General features: G+C 56.5%; 1 protein-coding gene across 24 annotated transcripts in view; it reads right to left on the bottom strand.

Annotated features, from left to right (window-relative positions):
- Nucleotides 1-1,015: 1,015 nt before the first annotated feature.
- The window catches only part of MAP2K5 (mitogen-activated protein kinase kinase 5), a 259,266-nt gene continuing 248,936 nt past the window's right edge, over nucleotides 1,016-11,345 (bottom strand). For all 24 annotated transcript variants that reach the window (XM_072738900.1, XM_072738899.1, XM_072738891.1 and 21 more), the window contains one exon: nucleotides 1,016-1,453. In XM_072738900.1, coding sequence (XP_072595001.1) covers nucleotides 1,349-1,453 — 105 coding nt within the window. In that variant the 3' untranslated portion in view covers nucleotides 1,016-1,348. The remainder of the gene's footprint in view (nucleotides 1,454-11,345) is intronic.

Raw genomic sequence — 11,345 nt, 5'->3', positions numbered from 1 at the left:
CCTCCTAGATGTCCCTGCCCCGGCCCTGAGTGCGCAGTGCACCTGGCTGTTCAAGGATCCCCCATGTGGTGGGAGGGAGCTGGGGGTGACGGGAGCAGAATGTGGGGTGCGTTGTTGGGTCTTTGGCTTGTCCTCTGAGGGAGCGGGCTGTGGTTTCACTGGCTCCTCTAGCGGCCGTGTGGAGAATGGACTGCGGGGGGCAGGGGCAGTGCGGAGCCTGGTGGGGACTGCCGGGCCGTCCAGGCACGGTGCCTTGGAAGAAGACACGAGTGGCAGAATCAATACATTTTGAAGGTAAAGACAACAGGTCTTCGAGGTGGGCTAGATGTGGGGTGTGAAGGAGGAAGGAGCCCAGACTGGGGGCCAGAGTGTTAGCTTGGGCGCTGGGAGGACGTCCGTGTCTCCCCAAATACTGAGGGGGGGAAGCGGTGGACGGGGTTCTGGATGTGTGTGTGGCACCAGGAGTCTGCCTTTGGGTGTGTGGAGATGCCACTTAGCCCCGCGACTCAAACCCGAGGCTCTCTGAGCCTCCGCTGTAAAGTGGGGGTGCCCACACTTACCCGGCAGGAGGGTTCCCGGAGGGCGGCTGTGAGTGGCCCGAGAGGAGTGAGGTTCACTGGGCCTGGGGGATGGGGGCGGGCCTCAGAGCCCCTTGGGGCCCTTGCCCACTCCCCACGCACTGCCCCAGGATCCCCGTGTCGGAGTGGGTCCTGCTGTCGGGGGCCAGGCCAGCAAGGAGCATACAACCGGGTCCTGAGGTCCGGGATCGGTGGCCGGCTCCGCCGCTCCTTGCCATGGGACTTGGCTCGGGGACCTGCGTGCCTCAGTCTTTTGTCTCAAGCGGGCTGGGCTGTGGGCCTCATCACAGCACGTTCGGAGGCACTCGCGGCACTGGCAGGTGCCTGAGGGTGGGCAGCTGGGGCGCTGCCATACGTCCTCGCTGAGTGGGGGCCCTGCCTCCCCCCGGGGGTAAGAGGCTCCCCACACAGTACGACCGCATGAGGGGAGGCAGTCACAAAGCAGTAATACTTTTATTCCCATCAGTGATGCTGACGGGCCTGACCGTTTACAAAGAAAAATGTTAGGAAAAAAGAGAGGCAGGGGTACAGAAGCCTCCATTCTCGACACCCCCACCCCCCTGCCCACCCCAGCCAGTGCCTCCAGACCAGAGGAGGCGAGGGCTGGCCACTCTTGAGGGCTCCCTAGGCTAGGCCATCTGCCAGCAGAGTCGGAGGTGAGAGCAGGGAAGCCGGGCCCAGCGAAGCTCTTCTGGCGCAGACAGCAAACAGAAAGGGGGCGCAACAGGTAGGTTGTCCCCTGGCGACTGGTTCCGGGCCCCTCTGCAGCATCACGGGGGCCCCTGCTGGCTCCGCCTCTCCTCCAGCGCCCTGCACACCCACATGGACACCACGGCGGCGTTTCCGTCATTGAACTGCATGATGAATGGGTGGCCCTGTGGGGGGGGGGGGGGGGGGGGAGAGGCTTTGACACACATTCCTCAGAGTCTGCACATCATCACTCTTGCCCAGGCCTGTTCTCGGCCTGAAGCTTCTCCCCCCTGACCCCAGCCCTGTGAGGTATGGAGGGCACCATCAACCCATTTCACAGCCGGCTGACTGAGGCCGGGGGCAGGGCAGCACCCGCTCCCTGCAGGGCTGGGTGGTCCTGGGCTCCACTACCTTCTCCTGAAAGCCTGGCCGGCCTGCAAGCCACCAGGGGTTGGGGGGTCCCCGGTGACCCGCCGTGGGCTGGCCTTTGGAGGGGCCCACACTGCCTCCACGTGGCCTGTCTTGGGCTCTAACCTCCTTAGCCCACAATGCAGGCCACGCTGGATTTGGCCAGTCCCCTCCCCTGCTCTCCTGAAGAATCAGGATTCACATTCACGATCTTAGGGCCCCTCGGGACTTCCCAGGGACGGTCAGAAAAAAGCAGGGGTAATCAGAGTTACCCTGACCACGGGTCAGGGGTGAAAGGGAAACTGAAAAGCATTCGCCTTCCTCCTCATCACGAAGTGGCATCTCTGCCAGGAAACGCACCCCTGGCAGCTTCCTCCTCTACCAAAAATGTACCTGAGACTCAGGGAGCCCCCTGCTCCCTTCCCTTCCCCAGCTCCTCCTCTCTCACCCCTGCAGCCTTCTAGCTCCAGTTTCCCTGCACTCTCCAGCTTGTTTTTTCAGATTTATTTATTTGAGAGAGAGAGAGAGAGAGAAAGAGAGAGAGAAGGGGGGGAGACAAAGGGAGAGAGTGAACGTGTGAGTAGGGGAGAGGCAGAGGCAGAGAATCTTCAAACAGACTCCCTGCTAGCATGGAGCCCAACACAGAGCTTCATCCCATGACCCATGAGATCATGACCTGAACCAAAATCCAAAACCAAAAGTCAGAGTCCAGCCGACTGAGCCACCCGGGTGCTGGTGCACCTTCCGGCTTCCTGAACCCTTCCTGGGCTCCCTTTCACCTCCTCACTGGCGTGAGCTGGGCTCCCAACACTGCTCTCCCAATATACTCCAGTCTTGCCCAGCAGCCCCCGGGGATAGCCAGCCACTGGCCACCTGCTTGAAGCTCCAGGCTGCCTCAAGATGAGTTCCTCACATGCCAGGAGGGATATGGGCCCGGGACTCTGCCCTGGGTGCCCAGATCCCAGTGTCTGCAGGGAACGGTCCAAAACCAGACCAGGGGTGGGAATGGGGCTGCTTGGTCAGACCTGCTGTGTCCCTGGGGACAGAAAGGAAGACAATCCAGGCTTCCTTACCCTGGACTCATGCTGCCTCCCCTTACCTGGCTTTCTCAATTCAGGCAAAGACAACCATCCCCAGGAGCATCCTGCATGGTCTAGTTCAGAGACATCCAGAACACTGGCAGGAGGGCAGGGAAGGTACCAAGGGCACTCAGCCCGGGGCAGCAAGGCCCATCACGGACCTAGGTCTGGAGTCCATCTGGGCACCTTCTGTGATCTGCTCGTGGCATTCCACAGGGCTCCCAACACACCTGTGGGACCATTGGGGGGAGTAGGTGCCCCTTGCAGACTGCCACTGGGGAAGGGGAGCTGGAGGCCAGGTCGGCTTGGTGCTTGCAGGCAGCTGGGTTGGGGGCTGGGGCAGGAGAGGCCCAGGAGAGCCTCTATCTTGACTCCCAGCTAGAGCTCTCTCCACCGTGTACATGCCTACCTTACACCTGCGTTCCTAAATCGCTGCCTAAACAGAGGGAATTCTTCCTAAAGTCCGAGGGTGCACATTTCCTTTCCGGGAGGCTCAGGAGAGGCGACCTTGCGCCCTTGTGAAGAACAAAGGGAGAAGCTGTGCTCAGAAGCCGATGGGCCCCCTCCCCCCAAGCCTGGGGTAGCACAGTGTCACTTTCCCAGAATGCCCGGTGACTTTGGGGCCCATATGCTCCATCTCTGTTATCATCTGTTCGGGAACAAGCAGAGCGGAACTGCAGGAGGGGAGCGCGGAGGCATTCCTCCAGTCATGGGAAGGCTGATGGCCGCACTGCAGGGAAGCATTTGCCCAAGTGCCCTGGGAGGCAGGGGGAGGAGGAGGAGGAGGAGGAGGAGGAGGCCGCATGCACTGCTCTGGTGGCGACCCTGCCCCTTTCCCGCCCTCCTTGGCGGAGGTGACTCTCCTGTCCTGCCAGTCCTGATGCCTCACACCAGCCTGAAGCGAGTGACCTGGACAAGTGGCCATGTCCCCAGCTGCAGTCAACTGGCAGGGGAGAGATGAGTGGAAGAGTCACAGAGGGAGGCAGAGAGGGGACACAGACAGACAGATAAGGAGGGGAGCCCCCGCCTCTCTAGGCAGCCGGCCTGTGACGTGTGAACTTGGGAGCTGTCAGCAGGGTGGCCCCCGGGTGACCGAACATACAGAGAAGAACATACAGAGAAAGCCGGTGTGCAGAAGGGAGGGCAGAGGGGAGCAGGGCGGAGCAGCAGTGGCCTCCGGGGCCACTGAGCACCTCACAGTTGGGGCAAGAGCCACCCATCACGGGGCGGGGGGGGGGGCACTATGACCTCCACTGAGCAGGCCTGGGCTCCCAGGGTCGCATGTTTCTGCCACCTGCGCCCACTGCCTGGGGCTCTCCCCTGCTGGCCGGGAGGGGACAAAGGGGGAGAATCGAGGACCAGGTCGCAACTGCCCTCACCTTCATGTCTGTCCCATGATCCAGCCCCTCCTGGACGGAGGTGACATCGAGACTGTGAGCCCGACCTGGCCCAGCTCCTGTCCTCTGTCAGCACCATGCCTTGGACACACTGGGAGAAAGCCCGCTCTGCCATGGTGGCAGGTCACGTACACCAACATCCCATTTTACAGACGAGGACACTGAGGCCCAGAGAGGGAAGCGATGGGCTAAGAGTGCTGGGGCTGAACCCAGCCGTCCTGGTTTCGAGGCTGCTGCATTCTCAGGGCTGGTCTGTGCCCGCCCCTGTGACCCTGGCAGCGTGTGTCCTCCCCTTCCCGTCTAGAATACAGTGGCACTCCTCCAGCCCCGACACGCACGACGCGGGAACTTCTCACGACTTTAATGAGCAAACAGATAAAATCCGACGGACGGTCATGGGGAAAGCAAGAGAACCAGTCAGCCACTCTGGGGTGCCTGGGTTCCCAGGTGGCCCTGGACAGGCCTGAGCAGATGCCAGCACAGCCAGACACTCCTGGGGCCCCGCAAGGCCACATGCCCAAGGCGGACGGCAACTACACCCTCCGTGACACTAGTCCTGAGTCCGGCCCTATGGAGGAGTGCTGTGTGCCAGGCACCTGCCGGGGGCTTTGTCCTGACTTTCCCACGGAATCCCCACGCTCACTCTGGAGGCGCACGTAACGATCTGCCCCCAGATGAGGAAACAGGCACGCAGGGACCCGTCTGAGGTCGTCAGAGCAAGTGACTGGGCTGGACCCACAACGTGGATCTCCTGACTCCAAATGCTCTCCTGTACCTGCCACCAGAGAGACTTCGCAGGCCTCTCTCGGGCTCTTCACGAGGCCCCGGAGGGCTCGAGCCTGCCCTGCTGGCGGGAAGTGCCCGTCCCTCCCTGGGAAGAGGAACCCGGACACAGACCAACTGTCACAGCCCCCATCAGGCTACGAGAGGCAGAGGAGCGTGCTGCGGCCCACCTGCACGGCGGGACCCCCGCGCAGCTTGTCAGGAGCATCCCACCTGGCCGCGGGCGGCTGCCCCAGGTACCAGGCCTCTGTCCTCCAGGGAGAACACGTGTGGGCAGCCCCTCCACCGAGGCTGGCGGGCTGCGCCGGGCCGGGGCTCCTTCTGACCTCAGTGGCCTCCTCGCCAGGCGGTGGGAGCCACTCTCAGTTCCCGGATTCTCTCAGGGCCAAGGGCAACTATTAAACCAGCCAGGGGTGAAGCGTGCTGGTCCACCAACTTCGCCGCAGAAGATGGAGACAAATGAAGGCAAAAAGACGGGATGGCAAGAAGTACGATGGCTCTGAAAGTGGGACGCGGGGAAGCACGAGAGGGACGGGTCAACGGCCGCCTATGACAGCTGGCACCCCTGGTGTGGCCACGGCCAGGCGGGGCTGAGTAGCAGATCCTGCCAGCACGAAGAGGGGCGCCCATGGAAACCAAGAGCTCTGGGGGAGGAGCATTAGTTGTCTCCTCCTTCATTTGGGCAAAGTGATCTGTGGTTTGCTAGTGTGACTCTGCCTAGGTAATGATGTCCCTATTTTTCCCATCCATTTATTTCATCATGACGAGACGCCTTCTGGACTGACAGCAGAGCACTCCCGAGTCCCCAGGTGGGCAGTGCTCTTCCCTCTGCTGGGGGGAGGGTGGCAGCGGGGAGGTGGGGGGTTCGTGTGCCCACTGCACAGGTGGGAAAAGGAGCTCCGGGCCTGCTGCCCTGCTAAGAGCTGCCCAAGGCTCAGGCCTCTGGATTGCTCATGCTCTGCCCTTAGTTGGGTTTTGACTTTTTCCCAAATGGGAATTTACCTACTGGGTCTCCACACTTCCTTCTCTTGTGTAATTTCCTAAAGAACATCATGCATCTGAATCATTACTACCACGCTGGTGTGGCTGCCATGCTGACACGCAGTAGGCCCTCGATTAGTAACAGGCCTGCGGCAGGACAAAGCCATCGCATATTCTGTGTGTCGCCATCTACTCACCAAGCACTTGTTGTGTGCCTTCTGGCTGCTTGATATTGGCACATGGTCTCGAACCCTCCTGGCATCGCCGTTTATAGACAAAAGGAACTGGGGTGTCAAGAAACGGGACCCGGGGCAAGGTTACAGAGCTAGGAAGTGACAGTCTTAGGGCTTGAATCCAAGACTCTCTCCTGTCACGGAGGACATCACCTACAGTGCTCTCGGAGGTCAGGCACAGTTGAGTTCTAAATTTCTGCTTTTGAGGAGCCTGGGTGGCTCAGTCAGTTAAGGGTATGACTCTTGGTTTTGGCTTGGGTCATGATCTCAGGGTTGTGGGATGGAGCCCCATGTTGGGCTCTGTGCTCGAGGGGAGTCTGCTTGAGATTCCCTCCCTCTCTCTCTCTCTCTCCCGTTGCTCGCCAAGTGCTATCTCTAAGGGAAATCTTTTTTTTTTTTTTAAAAGTAAATTTCTACTTTTTAAAAAGAGTATCTTATATATCATAGGTGTTTAGCAAATGTTTTTTTAAAATACTTTATTTATTCATTTGACACAGAAAGAGAGAGAGAGAGAGAGAGAGAGAGAGAGAGAGAGCACAATAAGCAGGGGGAGCAGCAGGCTCCCTGCTGAGCAAGGAGCCTGACATGGGGCTTGATCCCAGAATCCTGGGATCATGACTTGGGCTGAAGGCAGATGCTTAACTGACTGAGCCACCCTTGTGCCCCCCAAAATGACTTTTTAAAAAAGATTTATTCATTTGAGAGAGAGTGCACAAGGAGTAAGGAAGAAGGGCAGAAGGAGAGTTGTTTTTTTTTTTTTTTTAAGATTTTACTTTTTTGGGCAGCCCTGGTGCTTAGTAGTTTAGCGCAGCCTTCAGCCCGGGGTATGATCCTGGAGACCCGGGATCGAGTCCCATGTTGCGCTCCCTGCAAGGAGCCTGCTTCTCCCTCTGCCTGTGTCTCTCTCTGCTTCTCTCTCTGTGTCTCTCATGAATAAATAAAATCTTAAAAAAAAAGATTTTACTTTTTTATTTGAGAGAGAGAGAAACAGAGCATGAGCAATTGAGGAGAGGCAGAGGGAGAAGCAGACTCCTTGCTGAGCAGGGAGCCCAACTCTGGGCTCGATCCCAGGACCCTGAGATCATGACCTGAGCTAAAGGCAGATGGTTAACTGACTGAGCCACCCAGTCACCCAGGGAGAGAGAATCTTAACAGATTCCACACTCAGCGTGGAGTCCGATGTGGGGCTCAATCCCATGACCCTGAGATCACAACCTGAACAGAAACCAAGAGTTGGAACACTTAACCAACTGTGCCACCCAAGGGCCCCCTCAACAAGTGATTTTTAACTGGTAACTGCAGTTAAGGTGACAAAATGGCCTATCTGTGTCCTCCCTTGTTCAAAGTCCTATGTATTAGGCACTTCTATTCAAACAATTTATGTGATAATCAGCAACTCTAAGTACTATTATCTCCATTTTACAGATGAGGAAGTCAAGGCAATGAAGGTTGAGAAAGCTGCCCAAGGCCTTGGAGCTTGAATACCGGGTTGTCTCCAGAGCCCGAGCCCTCAGCCAGGGTGCTGACCTGTGTCACCAGTGCCAGAGCTGGAGGATGGCGGCCCCCACCCTACAGGACATCCTGCCCTCAGAGCAGAAGTGGGTGGTCTAGCTAAGAACTCCTGCTTCCCTGGTTCTCCACTCCTTCTCTCTGGGCCTAGTCTTTAAAGAAGCTGGAAAACTTAGGTCTCGGGCCTGGAAACTTCCCAGGGCTCCAGACACCAGAGCCTGAAGGTAAGCACAGAAAGAACAATCAGAAACTGGATGTCCAACAGCTGACTATACCCTAAACTTAAGATCTCCTTCTATGGGGCCTTCCATCATGTCTCCTCACAAAAGATGCCATCTCTCCCAGACAGAACTGTGCACACACCTTCCTGCTGACCTCCCTAGAGGACACGCTTGGTTCTGCCTTGGGTTATCATCATTGGAACCATTTTTACCCTGACATTAGACAGGAAACTACTTGAGGGCGGGGTAAAACTGATCACATAGCAGCCACCAAGAAAATTAGCGGGACTGGTCAGTTATGGCATTTCCCCAGGGGCCTGCTGCCAGGCTGAGAAGCGTCACAGGCTGGGGTGGGCAGGCCTAGCGAGAAGGCGCCACAAGCTGAGGCTGCTCTACACTCTTGGGGTCGGGGGTCCTCTCTGGACCACAGGACGAGCCCCAGGCCACCAGGAGCTCCTCTCCCACCAAGGAAGCTGCTTGAGAGAGAACGCCAAGAACCAAAAGGCCCGTTGAAGCGAGCAGGCCGAGCCCAGTTGCATTTTTAGCCAAGTTTAAAACAAATGAAGAGTCCAGCAGGCTGCTCATATGAGCTGGCAAGGGCGGCCTCCTGATTAGGTGGTGCCTGTTAGGGGTGCCCCGAGGGGCTGAAGGCGCCCCAGTGTCACCACAGTGTCCACCACTTTCGTGTTTCCTGGCTGGGCCCGCAAGCCTTGCCTGAAGGTTCTCCGCACGTCCCTTTTAGGATTCTGGCCCTAGTGGTGGGCTAACACTTCAGGTCCTTCTCGGCCATTGTGGAGGAGCGGCAGGACTGGATGGGACCTCAGAGGCCAGTGGAGCCACAGGATGTGAGGGGTGCTGGGGCTTCTACATGTTTGATGAAGGTTGTCAAGAAGTATTTTAACTCTGTTTGTAAAAACCTAATTAAAAAAATAATGTACGTACTCATCTACCTAACTCACATGTCATGCTGAATACTGGCCATCGTCACTGTGCACCGTGGCCAGAAAACTTGTTTTTTGAACAATTGGAGCAGAGCCAGTCCTGCTTGTTGGATCTATGCACGTTACTGAACTTCTTCTGTGTGGGTTCACAACTGGGAGGCGCACTGGCCATTTGCAAAACCTCCTGGCTGTGATGTCAAGTCACACTGTAAAGACCTATAACACTGTGAGTGCCACACCGCCCAGTGGCTGCCCCGCGAGGCCCAGCGAGGGCGGTGAGGGTCAAGGCTGCTCTGAGTTTCTGAGGCTGCCGGTCCCAGTAAGCTCCACCTACCTCTTGTCTGACCTGCAGAGGTACCATAAGCAGCTCATATGAACAGCTGCTAGTCACTGTCAGTGGCTAAACTTTGAAAATAAAAGCTTTCTGCTGTTCCCTTTTGTCAAGCTTCTATGTGGGTTCATCAATGCTTCAGCTGAGCAGGCATCTGGGTAAGTCAGGATTTCCTTGACTCTGTGCTCCTGAGACAACAGCAGAGGGAGGCTGAACGCTCCTGCAGACAGGACTGTAAGTCTCACCGACTCTTAGATTTTGTGTCCTTCAAGAGAGGGCTGATAAATTACTTGCTAAAGAAGTGTCCACAATGAAGACTAATACATTCATGCTAAAGAACACACCTTTTTTCTCTATTAAAATTGGGGTGCTGCATTAATGTCACATAATAAAAAAGACTCCACTGCTAAAGGTTCAAAACCACCAATGGAATCCCTGCTTACCTAGGAGGTAAGTCAGAGTAGAGAGCGAGATGACTTCTAAAAGGAGGCACAGATGTCCGACGTCTGTCAACCTGCTGACAAGTGGCAGGGCAGCGGGCAGCCTTTATAGTATTAATTACATGACATAATAAGTCATACTCACCCCTGGGGTCAACTCTGTCTTTCAGGCTGGGTGTGCCAGGCTGGTCACCAGGCAGAGCTGGGGAAGGAGGTGGCAGGAGGGGAGCCCCCACGAGCGACTCAGTGGGGAAGAGCTGAGGCAGCTCAATAAAAACCCTTCTCTCTGTCCCTGTGTGGGGTAATGCAAGGAGCTCTGGACAGAGAGTCAGGAAACCCACTTGTTGCTACCCCAGAACGATGGCTCGGGAAGGGCCATGATTGCCTCCAGGGGGGAACCTCCATTCCCCAGGCGTCATCGCTCTTCCTAGAAGGCCTTCTGCTGTTCATACACTCCTGAGTCCTGCCCCCAAGGAGGAGGACAACACTGAGAGGGAGGGCTGGGGTCTCCTGTCCATGGGGCGGTGGGGGACGCATTCTGGCCTGCCCTCTTGATGGGGGAAGCCTGGGGTTGCTCACCCCTGGGACTCAGGAAATTCCCAGCAAGGTAACTCAGGCCACAGGGTAAGCATGGGCTTTAATCAGGGCTTTATTTATTTATTTATTTATTTATCTATTATTTATTTATTTATTTAATCAGGGCTTTAGAGAAGTAAAGCTGATACTCGCTTTCCATTGTCTCCCAAGTCATGGGTCTCTGATGGTTTTGAACATGAGCACAATGTTTGCAGGCCTCCTCAGTCCCAGCCAATACCGCTGCTCCCTCTTCCTCTTGGAGTGGGGTGTAAGGACCACACGAGATCACCAGCCCCCACACAGGGCTTCTCAGATACAGGTGGGCAATGTGAGGGCTGCTGATTAAGATGCCACAGTAAGAGGGGGGTGTGGGCCTTGTCTCTGTGCAGCTAGTGTGGAATCTGCCTGTCTCCCCAGCTCGGCTTTCTAGAATGTGCTTTCTCAGCCTCTGATTTCTAAAGCTTTTCCCTGGGTGGAGGTCTGATGCAGGGTGTGTGTGTGTGTGTGTGGGAGGGGTGTGTGGGGGTGGTCCCTTCCAGCCCTTCATTTTCTTTTAAGACCTCAAAAAACAGTTTGCAGCTGTGACATGCCATTTCAATCAACCTTCCCGAGTTTATTCTTCACAATTGCTACAGAAATAGATGTTTCTCCCCAAATATTCAATTATTAACAGCAAATTGCTTACCTCTAGCCATCCTAGACTGTACACAGGCATCTAAGGAGGGTCAAGGAGCTCTCCACCTTTCATCTGAGTAGATCTATGTGCTCCTTCACGGAGTAATTGGTCAGAAAATGGCCCATCGAGAGAACAAGGTATTTGCAGAGGTCTCTGTGAGTCATTCTTGGGCCTGTGCAGTGTGGTATAGGGCAGGGGCATAGGGTGACTTCAGAGGGACATGGTGAGAGGGGTAGACATGTGGGATGCCAGCACTCATGAGTGTGTGCCAGAGGAAGCTGACCCATGCGAGAGGCAGAATGGTGCCTCCGGCCCACGTAAGGGGTGGGGGGCTGTGGTGGCTGCCTGGCAGGAAGGAACTCAGGACCACGGAGGATGCTGGCTCCCTCAGGCAGTCTCAGGGTGGGCAGATGCCCAGGGGGGTCGGGATCAAAGCGTTGCCAGAGGCAGAAAGAGGGTCTTGCTTCAATAATGCTTAGGACTCTTTGCTGAGAGGCTGAAT

This window comes from Vulpes vulpes, chromosome 15, assembly GCF_048418805.1.
Source record: "Vulpes vulpes isolate BD-2025 chromosome 15, VulVul3, whole genome shotgun sequence".
NCBI classification, from domain to species: Eukaryota; Metazoa; Chordata; class Mammalia; order Carnivora; family Canidae; genus Vulpes; species Vulpes vulpes.
The sequence above is the reverse complement of the archived record's forward strand: the minus strand, read 5'-3'. Positions and strand labels throughout refer to the sequence as shown.